The sequence below is a fragment of the Pseudonaja textilis genome, chromosome 1 (assembly GCF_049901715.1).
Source record: "Pseudonaja textilis isolate UNSWEBS1 chromosome 1, rPseTex1.2, whole genome shotgun sequence".
NCBI lineage: Eukaryota > Metazoa > Chordata > Lepidosauria > Squamata > Elapidae > Pseudonaja > Pseudonaja textilis.
In genome coordinates this window covers 315,539,485-315,555,474 of record NC_141990.1, presented here as the reverse complement: position 1 = coordinate 315,555,474, position 15,990 = coordinate 315,539,485, and the positions used below count along the sequence as shown (strand labels likewise).

Here is a 15,990-nt window from a genome sequence, read left to right as displayed (position 1 = left end):
CTGGTTCCAACATAGAGTGAAGAGGCTGCAAATCATGTGTGTGTTCAGGGATTCTATTAACTTACATGAAGGCTACTACAGGCCTGGTGATCTCATTATTGGTGGGATTTTGCCCTTTGGAATCATTCATCAGTTCTCCTGTCTTTGACTTTAATACAGTGAAGCTTGTTTTAGATAATAGGTAAGTGTTATGTCTATGGAACTGGTTGGAGTTCCCAACCAGGTCCGCTGTTTAAGCGGGAGCACCGGCAGCTCCCATTGGTTGGCTCTGTTTGACAGCCGGCTGTATAAGCCGGCTGTCGAGCAGAGCCAGCCCGTTGTCGCCCGCTGGTCTGCGAGTTAGCTAGCAGATGCGACAACCCTTTATTCATTGTAATAAAGCCTGTTACTTGTACGCTCTGGTCTCATGCCTTGTCCTTACCATCGCTCTACAACACTGGCGATGAGGATGGGATGGTCGAAGGCTAGCCAGACGCGTTTTTACAAAGAGCTGTAGTCACAGAGAGAGAAAGCAAGGGCGCTGTAACCGCAGCCGCCCCGCGCTCACAAAGAGCGCAAAATTCAAAACTGATACTGGAGAGCTGATTCGCTGAAGCGAGCCACAGGCACAGCCGCCGAGGCCGCCCACGCTCACCAAGAGCGCGTTTTTTCAAAAAGAGCTAAGCAGCCAAGAGAGACAACCGCAGCGCGTTCTTTTAAGAGCGCGATTTCGAATAACAGTTCAAACAGACGAACCTGTTCCTTCTCCACGATGAGTGCAAACCAAGCATTCCCTCCATTCAAACCGAATGAGGAGACGTGGGACTCCTACAGAAATTGATTCAGCCATTTTCTTGACGCCATCGGTCTAGCCGACGCTGCAGAGCATAGGAAGAAGTCCTATTTTCAGAGTTACTGCGGAGCCACCGTCTTCGACACAGCCACAGCATTAGTCACGCCCTGCGCCATCAAAAATGTCCCATGGGACGAGCTACAGGAAATACTTTCAAATCACTATTCGCCCAAACCGTCTCAAATAGCCAGAAGGTATGCCTTCAGGGTCAGGAAGCAAACAGAGGGGGAGTCGATTAACGAATACATGGCCGCCCTAAGAACAGCCACCTTGCATTGCGGATTCAAAGAATATTTGGAAGACATGCTGTTGGACCAGATCGTCTGTGGGGTAAGAGATCTGAAACTCCAAAGGCATTTACTGGCGAAGAAAGACCTGACTCTAGCCATAGCCATGGAGGAGGCCCTGGCTGCTGAACTCTCGGCTCAGTCAGCAGCTGAAATTCAGGGAAATCATTCCAAACCCAGCACGCAAACTGTTCATTCCGAAGAGGTAATCAGCGAAGATGACCCCACAGACGCGTCTGACGTTAACCGCCTAATCCATCAAAAGCCTTCACAGGTAGGAGTGGGGCAGAGAATCAACTTCACCCCCAAGCAACCTCCCATGTGCCTAACCTGTGGAGGCTCCCACCCTAGGGCATCCTGCAGGTTCAGAAACGCCATCTGCCTGAACTGCCAAAAGAAGGGTCACATCGCTAGAGTCTGCCAAGCAGGGCGATCCTTACCTCAAAGACCTCTACCACCTTCTAACTCCCAAAGGCAAGTGGTGGACTGCTATACCTGCTACCACACTAACCATACTTCCCTAACCCCTGATAAAATTAAAATTTCTGTCTTCCTAGAAGGTAAGCCCTGCAGGATGGAGGTGGACACGGGATCCACGCTCTCAATCATCTCCTGGGATACCCTGAAGAGACTCCAGCCCAGGCTGTCAAAGAAACAGTTACAAAGATGCCACCTGACGCTACGGGACTACCAGGGAAAGAACATCCCTGTCATCGGGAAAGGCAAGTTCCTTGTGCAATTCCAAACCTTTAAGGGCCACCTGCCCCTAGTGGTAGTTAACGGTACCCTCCCTAGTCTATTGGGACTGGATTGGTTTCCTTCTCTCGGCCTTAGCGTAACCGGGGTCCATGCTGTCTCAACTTCTGATGTAGATACCCTATTTTCAGAATTTTCCGATGTATTCAGCAATGAGCTGGGTTGCTACTCGGGCACCCCCATATCATTTTCAGTAGACCCCCAGGCAACCCCTCTTCGTTTAAAACCCCGCAGGGTGCCTTTTGCCATCCGTCCTAAATTGGACACAGAACTAGACAAACTACTTAAACAAGGGGTGCTAGAACCCACTGATTTCGTGAAATGGGAGACCCCCATAGTCACCCCACTCAAAAAAGATGGCAGTTTGAGAATTTGTGCAGATTACAAAACCACGCTCAACCGCTATCTGCAGGTCAGCGCCTACCCCGTGCCTGTTATCCAACATCTTTTACATACTTTCGAACCCGGCACCATTTTTGCTAAGCCCCAGGCATTTTTCAGTCGCTCATGGAGAGGATTCTCCAGGGTCCCCCAGGAGTGGTTCCCTACTTCGATGACATTTTAGTTTCAGCCATAAACCGGCCCCAGCTCATTCAGAGAGTCAGGACAGTGCTAGAGAGGTTCAGGCAGCATGGCCTCAAACTCAAAAGGGAGAAGTGTGCCATCGCCACTAGGCAGGTGGACTTTCTGGGTTATAGGATTGATGCCTCGGGCATCCATCCCATTGAATCCAAGGTGAAGGCCATCCATGAGGCACCCACAACCTACCAACAAGACTGAACTACAAGCTTTTCTGGGACTTTTAAATTTCTACGCCTCATTCCTCCCACACAAGGCATCTGTCACTGAACCATTACATAGGCTACTAGATAAAGACTCACCCTGGCACTGGGGACCCAAGGAGGCCCATGCATTCAAATCTGTCAAAGCCTTGCTCACTTCAGATGCGGTACTCGTTCAGTTCGATCAACGTCTCCCCCTAGTCCTGGCCGCTGACGCATCCCCTTTTGGCATTGGGGCTGTCCTGAGCCACAGGCTCCCCAACGGTTCCGAGGCACCAATTGCTTTCTTTTCCAGGACTCTTTCTCCGACCGAGAGGAATTATAGCCAGATCGATAAAGAGGCCCTGGCCGCAGTGGCTGCAGTTAAGAAGTTCCACGAATTCGTTTTTGGCCACCACTTTGAGTTAGTAACTGATCACAAACCCCTTTTAGGACTTCTGTCTGGAGACAAGCAAACTCCGCAGGTACTTTCTCCCAGAATGACCAGATGGACTTTGTTTCTGGCTGCTTACTCATTTAAGTTAGTGCATCATCCAGGCAAGACCTTGAGCCACGCCGATGCCCTCAGCCGCTGCCCCCTACCAGTTCCAGTCGAAGACCCAGCACCTATCCATGTCATCTTCGAGGTCAACGAACTCAAACTTCCAGTGACAGCCGAAGACATCGTGGCGCACTCGAAAAAGGACAAAATCATCGCCCAGGTTCTGGACTGGGTGGGGAGGGGGTGGCCGGAAACTCAATATACAACTGATTTTGTCCCCTTTAAAACCCGCCAGCAGGAACTGTCAAAATTACAAGGTTGTCTTCTGTGGGGAACAAGAGTGGTCATCCCTACATCACTGCGAGTGCCCATCCTGAAGGTGCTTCACGAGGGACATCCGGGCATCGTAAGAATGAAGGCCCTGGCCCGCAGCTACGTCTGGTGGCCCGGTATGGACGCTCAAATCGCCAACTGGGTAAGCTCTTGCCAACCCTGCCAACAAACCCGGGCCGCCCCTCCAGCTGCTACACCCACCAGATGGGAGAGCGCAAACGCCCCCTGGTCCCACCTGCACATTGACCTAGCTGGGCCTGTGCATGGCAAGACCTTCTTGGTGGTCGTGGATTCATACTCCAAGTGGATTGATGTAGCATTACTTCCCACGACCACCACCCAGTCAATAGTAAAAGCCCTAACCCGACTGTTTGTCACCCACGGGCTCCCGGACACCCTGGTTTCAGACAATGGCCCACAGTTCACATCATGTGAGTTCAGCATGTATACTGCCAACTTGGGCATCAGGCACATCCTTACAGCACCATTCCATCCCGCTAGCAACGGGATGGCAGAGAGAGCAGTTAGATCAGCCAAAGAAGCACTTGCCAGGTTTGGTCAGGAGGACTGGCACTCTAAATTGTTTCGTTTCCTACTCAGCCAGCACACAACCCCCTGCACCACCACCAACAAGTCTCCGGCTGAACTTTTAATGGAGAGACGCCTTAGAACCACTCTAGACAGGCTACACCCTCACTATTGCCCAGACACCCCTTTAGGGTCCGATAGCCTGGTCAGAGACTTCGCCCCACAAGACCTGGTATACGCCAGGAACTACGCAGGAGAACCGTTGTGGGTGCCAGGACAGATCGTATCGGTTACCGGCCCCAGATCCTATCGGGTCCTTCTTGGGGATGGACGTCTGTGGCGGAGACACGTGGATCAACTCAGAAGGCGACGGATGGGCGCGACAGATACCAACCCGTGCCAACCAGCCAGCTCCAACAACGCCTCACCCGCTCCTGATGGAGATCCCCTGCGGAACCAGGTTTTCCTAGATGAGTGAGAGGGCTGGATGGAGAACCCGAGTCTCCAACCGGAGTCACCGATCCAGCCGCCGAGCGACCCAACCGACCAGCCGGATCTCGAGACTCGATTGGACCAACCTGAGCAGGGGGTTTCACCAGCACCGTCAGGCACCACACCGGGGCAAGCCCCGGTACCAACAACCGCTGAGGCACACTCCCAGAGCCAGGACTTGACACAGACTGGCAGTTCACCCAAACTGCGACGCTCTGGGCGCCAGCGAAGACAGCCCACGTACCTACAAGACTATGCATGTTCGCAGCTGGGGGGAAGGGGTGTTATGTCTGTGGAACTGGTTGGAGTTCCCAACCAGGTCCGCTGTTTAAGCAGGAGCACCGGCAGCTCCCATTGGTTGGCTCCGTTTGACAGCCGGCTATATAAGCCGGCTGTCGAGCAGAGCCAGCCCGTTGTCGCCCGCTGGTCTGCGAGTTAGCTAGCAGACGCGACAACCCTTTATTCATTGTAATAAAGCCTGTTACTTGTATTCCAAGTATTCCAAGATCCTTGACAAAGTTTGGATCCTCAACAAGGTCTTGACTATTCAGCCTGTATTTTATTTTCTGACTTTTTCTGCCAGTATGTAAGCCAGAGCATTTATTTGTTGAGATTTGAAGTTTCAGTTTGATTGACCATTCTGATACATACTCAAGGTCTTTTTGGAGGATAGTAGTATTGTCTTTGGCATTGAACAGCTTTATATTGTCAGTGAAGAGAACGCAGTTGCTCTTAATATGATCACTGAGGTCATTTATGTAGAGTATGAAGACAGTTAGTCCTAAAACACTGCCTTGGGGGACACCACTGTTGACAGGTGCAGAATTTGATAGGACGCTCCCAATTTTGACCATTTCTTGTCTGTTTGACAGGAATGTTTCTATCCAGTTATGTAGGTTGAGTAACATTCGTATGCTGATGACTCCATGTGCTCTGTGAATTACAGGAAAAGATAGAAACATGTTTTCCATTCTGCTGCATGAAGAGAAGCTATTGCTAAGGGGATAGGACAAAGGCCTTTCCCTGTAATTATCAGAAGAAGAGTTATTCTTCATGTATCATCTGTGGATTTCTAGACACAAAGATCTTCCAGGATAAAATCTGCTTTTAAAAATACATATGAGTTCACCAGCAGGGGGGCAGAACGTGTCACCTTAGCTAGTCTTGCAAAGAGCTCACTCCTGGGTTTGAAGACTCTCACATGCCTTTGTTTCCTGTATGGTCAGAGCCCAAGCACTGATAAGAGGAAACATGGTTGCTATAAATTTGTCCTGGGGACCTCCAGGAGACATAGGTGGTATCTGATCTGCTAAAGTTCCAGTGAGATATCAGGAGCAAACCTGTAAATGACTTTCTGCATAAACTGTGATTTCTGTTCTAGAAGGGAAGAAGACAAGAATGACCAGGCAGGAGTCATGCTACTGTTGATGCTGATGCTCTTCTGTCTCCTGGTTCCAACTAGAGCAAAAAGGCTGCAAACCATGTGTATGTTCAGGGATTATATCGACTTAGGTAAAAGCTACTACAGGACTGGTGATCTCATTATTGGTGGGATTTTGCCCTTGGGAATCAATGCAAAGTCTCCTGCCTTTGACTTTAATACAGTGGTGCATGTTTCAGAAAATGCGTAAGTTCCAGCTAGAGGGGAAACATACAGATAATTATTCTCTTTGCTTTAAAATCAGGGACTTTTTTCAGAAATACTTCTAATATTTGCACTGATCTGGTGTAGTGCACATTTTGTGCTTTCTTGATAAATCAGCAAACTCTTAAAATAGGTTAGAATTCTCAATCTCTTCATCAGGAAGATGATAAACAAGAAAAATCAAGAGGGAAGCTGAGCTGGTCTAGTGAAAAACTCAAATCATAATATTTATCTCAACAGTAATTTGTGGTATAAAATTCAAATAAAAGGTCAACACTCTTATAGTGTTCAGGAGGTACAAAAAAATTCCTCACAGTGTTGGAATAAGCATTGCGCATGAATAATGGCCTTCAGTAAATCTATGAGGTGACCCCTGCCGATTGTAGTCCTGTGCTCAGCAAGCTTTACCAAACTGAAGAAACTGCTCCAAGAGAGACCTTAGATAATTACAATGAAAGGGCAGCAGTTGGAAAGGATTTCAGCCACTTCAGAAAAATGAATATGTCAGGGATGATAGAGAATATAAAATGGTTCATGATATCTATGGGAAGGCTTGTCTCCTTTCTCACAAACTAATCTAAGCTTAGCCAATGGAACTCCTTTGAAAAAAAATCCAACCCAATGAAATTTGGGAGTTTCTGCACTCAAAAGTTCCCCCAAACAGTGAAGCAAATTCTACAGCCATATACAAGGTTTCCTTTAATGTTCCCCAATGTTTTTCTCACCACAGATTAGTTACCAATAACTACCAGCAGCTCCTTGCATTGATTTTTGCTATCTCTGAGGTCAATAGGGATTTTCTTCTGCTCCCCAACATCACCCTTGGCTTCCACATCTATGGCCATTTCCAGAAGGAGAGGGATATTTCCTTAAACAGCCTCTCCATGCTCTCCTCACTAGGCCACGTGGTTCCAGGTTACAAATGTGACCTGCAGGAAAGTCTGCTCTCCGTCATTGGTGGTCTCAATGCCAAGTCATCAAGGCTGATGACCTCCATCTTCAGCATTTTTAAAGTCCCACAGGTAAGAGAGCTTTATTGCATATAGTGTAGAATAGAGAAAGATCAAAAGCACACACAAGCGAAAGATAAAACTAAAAGTGGCTTTTTGTTGGGGGGAGTGCATAAAATGAGCTTGTAAATCTTAGATTACTCTTTATTAAAGAGTTAGCAATCATTTTAGTGCCATTTATTCTTTATCAGGTTGTTGGTTTATTCTCTTGTCTTCTGAAAACCAATAAAAATGGCTAAGAAGGGAAGGAGATGAAGTTTGCGAGTCAAAGAGAGTCAGCCTGACTGCTAGAACATCAACCACACAATGGTAACTATGAAAATCAACCTGAAACTTTTACATTGTCTTTGAGAAAAGAATCTGTTTTTCTCCAGGTCGGCGTTGGCTTTGAGTTCTCTCCAGGAGAGAGAAGAGTTTATCCTTCCTTCTTCCGGATGAATCCCAAGGAATCTTCTCAGTATGTGGGTTTAGTCCAGCTGCTCCTGCATTTCCAATGGAACTGGGTTGGGCTTCTGGCCCCTGACGATGACAGGGGAGAACGCTTCATGTCAACTCTAACACCAGTGCTCCAGGAGAAGGAGATCTGCCTGGCCTTCACACTAATGCTGCAACTTGATAATAGTAAAAACACTCTAAACAAGTTTATTCTCAATTTCCACACCTGGTATAAAGCAGAAGTGTTTATTATGTTTGGAGAAACACTTGTTACTATCACAGTATTAGGGGCAGTACATTTTCATGAAACATTTAAAAAAATTTCATTAAGAAAAGTTTATATCTTCACTTCCCATTGGAAACTTGGCATGGAAGAATCTGAAGAATCATTGCTATTTATAAAGTTTCTTCATGGGATGTTGAATTTTAGGGACCACTCAGGGGATATCTCTGAATTCAGCCACTTCCTCCTGTCTTTAGACCCCTTGAACCCTCAAGGAGACGTCTATCTCCCTCTTTGGTGGGAAATTGTCTTTGGCTGCAAGATCCATAAATCAGGAGAGGTCCCTCCAAAGGGGGGGAAAACAATGTACAGGAAAGGAGAAAGTGCAGAATCTGCCGAATTACACTTTTGAAAAAAGAATGACAGGTGAAAGTTACAATGTCTTCAATGCTGTTTATACTCTGGCACATGCTTTACATGCAATGTGTGGATCCAGAGTTGGACCGACCATGATGAGGCTTGGAAAGAGAATCTCAAATGTCCAGTCATGGCAGGTAATTTTTTTTGGCTTTTGACTCAGTCCACAGATGCTTAGATTGGAAGCTCTCCATATGAATTACTTTTGTTACTGATTAAACGTGTGTATGCTCCCATAGCAATTCATCTGAGACCCTGTCCTGCTTTTTTAGTTTACCATTTGTTGTGACACTCAGCTTCTTCTCTGAAAACAGCTTCTTATTAATAATCGATGGAAAATAACAAAAGAGAGAAGCAATGTAGAAGTTAGGAGAAATTTCTTAAGGAATGGTTTACCTTTAGAAGTCAGAGATGCCCCACTGCTGGAGTCATTTAAGAGGAGCCAGGAAATTAAAATTTAAAAAGAGAAATATATACTTCAGGCATTTGCCAATGATATGGCATTTATATTAGAAGAATCCTTAGAAATGAGCCCTATACTACTAAGAGAAATAGAAGAATATGGAAAGGTGGCAGGGTTAAAAATTAATAAAGAAAAAACAAAAGTGCTAACAAAGAACTGCACAAAGGAGCAGAAGGAAGAATTAACAAACAAATTAGGTATTCAGGTGGTAAATAAAGTAAAATACCTAGGGATCTGGTTGACTGCTAGATGCTCGTCGATTAAAAAAGATAATTACGATAAGCTAATAATGCAAATATCTAAAGATTTAGACAATTGGGTTAAATTTCAGTTATCGTTATTGGGACTTATTTCAATAGTAAAAATGAATGTTTTGCCAAAATTGTTGGTTTTGTTTCAAACAGTGCCAGTCAAGTTGGAGAATAATTTTTGTGTAGAATTAAATAAATCTATATCCAAATTTATATGGCAGAGGAAAAAAACCAGAGTGAAGTATAAATTATTTTAAGATGCCAGGAAAAAAGAAGGATTTGGCCTTCCAGATTTCAAATTATATTATGATGCTGCTATAGTAAATTGGCTTAAAGATGGAAAACAGAAGGTTATTAGTACTAGAGGATTTTGATCTCCAACGTGGCTGGAACGCTTTCATGTGTGATGGAAAATCTAAACAACATTCATACTTCCAAAGGCATCATGTAAGAAATGTGTTGTTTAATATCTGGGGAAAGATTTTTTTTAAAAAAAACCTACTACCCAAAGGTTCCATTGTGGCTATCTACTTTGGAAGCAGTTACACACCCAAATGTATTGGACTATGAAAATATTGTTTGGTATAAAGGTTTACTGTATGACACTGGAGAGCTGAAAAATAAGAACCAAATACAAATTCAAGGAAAGGAGATAGCATGGTGGCCTTCTGCACAAATACAAACCCATTACAAAAAAGATAGAGAACAATTTGGCTTTCATATGACTCCACAAGAATTAGATAAAATATGGCAAGGAGAGGAAAAGAAAGCAATTAGTAAAATATACAAATACCTTTTGGATTATAAATTAAAAGAAGAAACAGTTAAAGAATGTATGATAATTTGGGCTAAAAACATGGGTCATAGTATTGAATTAGATAAGTGGGAACACATTTGGCAAATAAATTATAAACTAACTATGTCAATCTTCTATAAAGAAAAATTATATAAAATAGTTTATCATTAGCACCTACTTCCTGCGAGACTGGCTAAGATGTTCCCCAATCTGCCACCCAATTGTTCGAAATTTAAATATGTGCAAGGAACATACTTCCACATGTGGTGGACTTCCCCATGTGCCCAGAAATTTTGGAGGAATATTAGAAAGTGGGTCTTAAATATAACAAAACAAAATTTAAAATTTGAACCTGAAACCTTTCTGCTAAGTATGATAGATTTAAACATGGAGAAAAAATACCAATATTTAATTTTGCATATCACAACTGCGGCCAGAAAAGGCTACACACAAAATTGGAAACTGTCTGACATCCCTTCAGAGGATATACATAAACTACATAAACTATAAACTACATAGAGAAATTAAAACATTACAAGAATGAAGGAGTTATTGTAACAAGGCAGATCACGTCAAGGATAAAGATAAAGAAATTTTAACCATTGTTCAATATATGCTATAAAATGTATATATGTGTATGTTGATTTGTCTGTTTTAAATGTATGTCAAATAAATGGGTTTTTTTCCAATAAAAAATAATAAAATAAAATAAAATAAAGAGACAGGATAGCCAGTTATCTAAAACTGTAGAGGGTCTGTTTCTTGAGCAGGAGGTTGGACTAGAAGACCTCCAATGTCCCTTCCAATACTGTGATTCTGTTTCTGTATCAATCCTAGCACAGAGCAAGATTCAAAGTGGTCCTAATGGGTTCTTGGTCTGAAATTCATCAGAATTTCCTGCATCAAAGGCTAAAATGTTGGACCTCTCGGAATAGTGAAGTGACCAACCAGCTCAGATGCTTCCTTCCACATGGCCCAATTCATCAAACCTGGTTCCTACATTCTGCAGATTTTGACAATGAGCTAGAGAAAACCATTGGAATTTTCCATGGTTCTGATAGAAACTTGTATTTTCATCAAATTGGAGTTGAAAGCAGGCCCAGTGATAAAGGGGAAACTTTTAGTTTCAGGATTAAATATGCCTGATTCCTCAGATTGCCACCAAGAGGTGGAACTAGCTTCTCAAATATAAACTCAACTTCTCAAGATGGCCATTATGTGCTGGTAGAAGCCATGATGTCTCAGTTGTAGCTCTAGCCCAAATACTCCAATTCCTGAAGGTGTCCTTTCTTTCAGATTCTTCCCTATTTGAGGAATGTCCACTTCAACAACAGTGCGGGAGATGAAGTCATCTTTTCAGAAGATGGACTGGGATCGGCCCGTTATGATCTTCTCAATTGGGTACTTTACACCAATCGATCTTATGTCCCCATGAAGGTTGGTCAAGTAAATCCTGAGGCTCCCCCAGGCCAGGATTTCACCATTAAATCTGATGGAATCATCTGGGCCACCAAGGTGAGCTGCAAGGAAGTATTGTATGGCAAGGGAAGGATTCATCTTCCTGAAATGCAGAACTTCTTCCTAACTTGAAAAATAACAAATTAAGCCAGAAATCATGGCAGTCATTTGGTGAAAAATCTGCTTTGCATGTGAAAGATTTGAGATCTGATTTGTGTCATTCCACAAAGGGTTAGGCTTGGGAACATCATTTGCTTGAAATGCAGGATGCAATTACAGGAAGCAGTGGTAATTTCCAACAACAATTTCCACTCAGTTGTATCTTCACAGTCCTTTCTTTGAGAAATGCTCTCATCCTTTCTCTACAGGCTGAGATACTAGATCCAATCTCCCACATCCATGGGTGTGTCAGAAATGTGCCAGACCTCAGGATTGTTCTTGATTTCTGATTGACAGCGGCAATGTATTTGTTTAGAATGGATTCTGAATGTAGAATGTAGGAATAAGGAAGGGAAATAGGAATGGGGGAAAGAATGAATGCAGCTTAGGTCATCTCAAGTATTTCTCTTTTCTCTTTCAGAAGGTGCCCTTTGCCAGGTGTGGCATGAAGAGGTGCCATGCAGGAGAGAGGAGAAGAGTTCCAGAAGGCAAGCAGGTTTGCTGCTACCAGTGTGGTGCTTGTCCAGAAAGGAGCATTTCTAACAAGACAGGTAGACAAGACTTCAAATGCAAATCTCCCAGGATCAAAGAAGGCATTCATTAAGTCATTTTTTGTGATTGTCGTTTTTTATCAGATTGACCTAAAATTATATTTTTCAGCAAAACCTTTCAGTTTACCTATCTAAACTGCCCTGACCACAAAATCCATCTTTCTCAATCCTCAGAACTTCCATGCAAGATAACTTTAGGGCAGAATTTATGAATGTCCAACTTGGACTTCCACTACTACTCTGACATCCAATTGCAAAAGCAGTCTTCCAATTTTTCCTGAGGATGTAGGATGAGCAGTCTAAGCTTTAATTTTTATTACTCAGCATATACTTCTTTCATCAGCACTATCAGCCTCTGAGGAAATAGACTTGACAGAGAAAGAAGGCATCCATCGATCTATGTCAATTTGATAGAGCAATTTGATATGCATGGTAGTTGCTCAAGAAATACTTAGACAAAGACTTTTGATTTCAGATGCAGCTCACTGTGAACCCTGCCCAGAAGACCAATTTCCCAACAAGGACAAGGACCAATGTATTGCCAAGAAGATCCACTTTCTTGCCTATCAAGACACCCTGGGATATATTTTAGTTTCTCTTGGTCTTTTCCTCTCTGTGATCACTTCTGCAGTCCTGGTGATTTTCTATAAATACCATGACACACCAATTGTCAAGGCCAACAACCGGGATCTCACCTACATCCTCTTGGTCTCCCTTCTGCTCTGCTTCCTCTGCTCCTTCCTCTTCATTGGTCAACCAGGGAAGATCACTTGTCTCTTCCAACAATCTGCCTTTGCCATTCTCTTTGCCCTTGCAGTTTCCTCTGTGTTGGCAAAGACTGTCATGGTGGTTCTGGCCTTCATGGCCACCAAGCCAGGGAACAAGACAAGGAAACTCTTAGGAAAACCACTGACCAACTCCATTGTCATAGTCTGTCCCCTGATCCAAGCAGTCCTTTGTGCCACCTGGCTGGGAACCTCTCCCCCGTTTCCCAGCATGGACTTCCATTCCTTGTTTGGAGAGATCATCTTGGAATGTAAGCAAGGCTCAGCTGTAATGTTTTATGGTGTCCTCTCTTACCTAGGAATTTTGGCCTTTGTCAGTTTCACAATGGCCTTCCTGGCTAGGAAATTGCCTGATAGTTTTAACGAAGCCAAGTTCATTACTTTTAGCATGCTGGTCTTTTGCAGTGTTTGGATCTCCTTCCTCCCCACATACCTGAGCACCAAAGGGAAATCCATGGTGGCTGTGGAGATCTTCTCCATTTTGGCCTCTGGAGCTGCTCTCCTGGCTTGTATCTTTTTCCCCAAATGCTATATTATTCTGCTGAGGCCTGATTTGAATTGTAGAGAAAATATAGTAAGAAACAAAAATGTCTAACTAATGCAAGGAGTTGCCTCATTTATATTTGTCTTTGTTGCATGTTTAGAATGTGACAAGATTTGGATGTATGTTAACTAATATTATCTTTCAACTCTGGTGAACCTTTATGAAAGTTGAGGAAAGAACTTGAATTAGAAGGTTATGTTTACTTTTGCTTTACATATCGACAACTGAAAGAACAATTTAAATCGGATAAAAAAGAGTTGTGGGTTTTTTCCTAAAAGTGAAGTGGTAGTGATGAGCATATTATTACTGATATTTATAAAAAATGTTATTGAAATTGAATTTGGAAAGTGAACATGTAAAACATTGTATGATTCAGTGGGCAAGGAATTTTGGATATAATGTGATGCTTGAACAATGGAAAAATATGTGGATGAAAGGTTTAAAATTTATGCTATCTTTTATAAGAAGATGTATCACTGGCATTTAACACCAGATAAATTATCTAGAATATATAAGTGTATTTCAAATGAATGTTGGAAGTGTCAAAGAAAAGAGAACTTTTTACCATTGATGGTGGACATCAATTCAATTCAATTCAAACCTTTATTGTCAGAGTACAACATGTGTACTATGAGATTGGCTGAGCTTCCCTTCGTGCAACCCCCGCAACACAATACCACTCACAGTGGAAGACAGAAAGTCCCTAACCCAGTGAATCCTGCCAACCAACACACAATCCTGTTGCACCATGTCAACTTATTGCACATTGCGCCAGCCCTGCAAGTCAATCATACTATGTTGTTTTAAAGTTATTTTCCTTTCAGGATTCTGACAGCACACGGATAAAAATTATAATTCAGCCTGTTTGTGGGGCCGCTTCTCCTTCTATATCTCCTTCCTGATGGTAGGAGAATAAAGAAGTGCTGACCAGGGTGCAATTTGTGTGAGTTGACATGTGATAAAGAAAAGAAATTTTAGAGTAAGATTCATATAATAATACAGAAAATTCTTAAAACAAAAATAAAAATGAAACGAGAAACTTTTCTTTTGGGGTTTATGGAAAAAAACTCAGAGAAAAAAATTGGAACTTGGATCTTATGTATGTTGACAGCAGCAAGACTAATATACACACAAAAATGGAAGGACATTTTGATCCCCACTATGGAATAATGGCTACAGAAGCTGATGAAGTTGGCAGAAATGACTAACTTGACCATTTTGGTTAAAGGAAAGAATATAAGTAGTTGGTTTCCACCTGGAGATTATTTGTAAACTTTGTGCTTGATGTAGAAAAAATGAAACTTCGATTTTGGGTTTTACCAATTAGACTGGTGTTTTTCTAGAAATGGCTAGTTTATATTATTATGGGAAAACAAAAAGTTATTGTTTGATTTTAATGCTTTTTTTTCTGCAAAAAGAGAGTTGGAAGTTGATGTTTCTTCTTTCTTTCCCCCAATTTTTCCTCACATTTCTCTCCTCCTTCCCCCCTTCTACTATGACTTCCTATTTACTTTTAATTTTGTATTTTATCTTATAATCTAATAAAAATGATAAACTGGATTAGAGATGTGTGTATTATTTCAAGGAGGGAATTTTTTTTATCTTGTTCCTTATTTTATTTAGTTGATTTTTAAGGTACCATTTTGAAGGATTGGGTTCAATATCAGTGTTTTTATACATATTCGGCTGTTTGAGGCTTTATAAATTTTCCCTACAACTGTTCAATTTTTTTGGAAATAGCAGGGTTTAAATCCCTCTCACCCATCAAGATATGCAGTACTGACTCATCAATATGAGGCACAGAGTTTTCCTGAGAGCAATGAATGGGAATGCATAGGAGGTGCATGCTTAGGAAGTGCAGAGTGCATGAAGGCCAATGGTGTCTGGCAGTAGCTGCAGCCCAATAGAGCCCACTGGAGCTCTGCAGCCCATGCTGTGCAGGTGGATCCAAGCAATGGACTGCCATCCCTCTAAGCATCAGGCAGACATAGAGACATGGGATCAGCCTGGTCCCACCCCACAACATGAGGGACACCAAGCTGGCAATGCGCACCCTGGCCACACCCACCAAGACACCACAAACACACAGCCATTACTCACCCCACCCCACCCCAGTTCACACTGAGTGCAACAACAATCCTGATCAGGCTTCTTATTAATAATCGATGGAAAATAACAAAAGAGAGAAGCAATGTACAAGTTAGGAGAAATTTCTTAAGGAATGGTTTACCTTTAGAAGTCATAGATGGCCCACTGCTGGACTCATTTATGAAGAGACAGGATAGCAGTTATCTAAAACTGTAGAGGGTCTGTTTCTTGAGCAGGAGGTTGGACTAGAAGACCTCCAATGTCCCTTCCCTTATTCTCTTTCTATATCAATCCTAGCACAGAGTAAGATTAAAAGTGGTCCTAATGGGTTCCTGGTCTGAAATTCATCATAATTTCCTGCATCAAAGGCTAAAATGTTGGGCCTCTCGGAATAGTGAAGTGACCAACCAGTTCAGATGCTTCCTTGGCCTGGCCCAGTTCATCAAACCTGGTTCCTGCATTCTGCACATTTTGACAGTGAGCTAAAAAAAAATCATTAGAATTTTCCAGGATCCTGATATAAATTATTTATTCATTCCAAACATTAATTTATCAGTTAACAAGAACTTGGGCCAAACTGGTGCTTTCATCAAATTGGAGTTGAAACTATGCCCAGTGATAAAAGGGATACTTTTAGTTTCAGAATTAAATATGCCTGATTCCTCAGATCGCCA

The 15,990-nt window shown here is 42.8% G+C and overlaps 1 protein-coding gene across 1 annotated transcript in view; it reads left to right on the top strand.

Annotated features, from left to right (window-relative positions):
* Positions 1–13,279, top strand: part of LOC148128328 (vomeronasal type-2 receptor 26-like) — a 343,174-nt gene extending 329,895 nt beyond the window's left edge. Inside the window, exons 2-3 of the mRNA XM_087919412.1 lie at positions 11,770–11,899; positions 12,375–13,279. Of these exons, the coding sequence (XP_087775538.1) occupies positions 11,794–11,899; positions 12,375–13,279 (1,011 nt within the window). The 5' untranslated portion in view covers positions 11,770–11,793. The remainder of the gene's footprint in view (positions 1–11,769; positions 11,900–12,374) is intronic.
* The last annotated feature ends 2,711 nt before the right edge of the window (positions 13,280–15,990 follow it).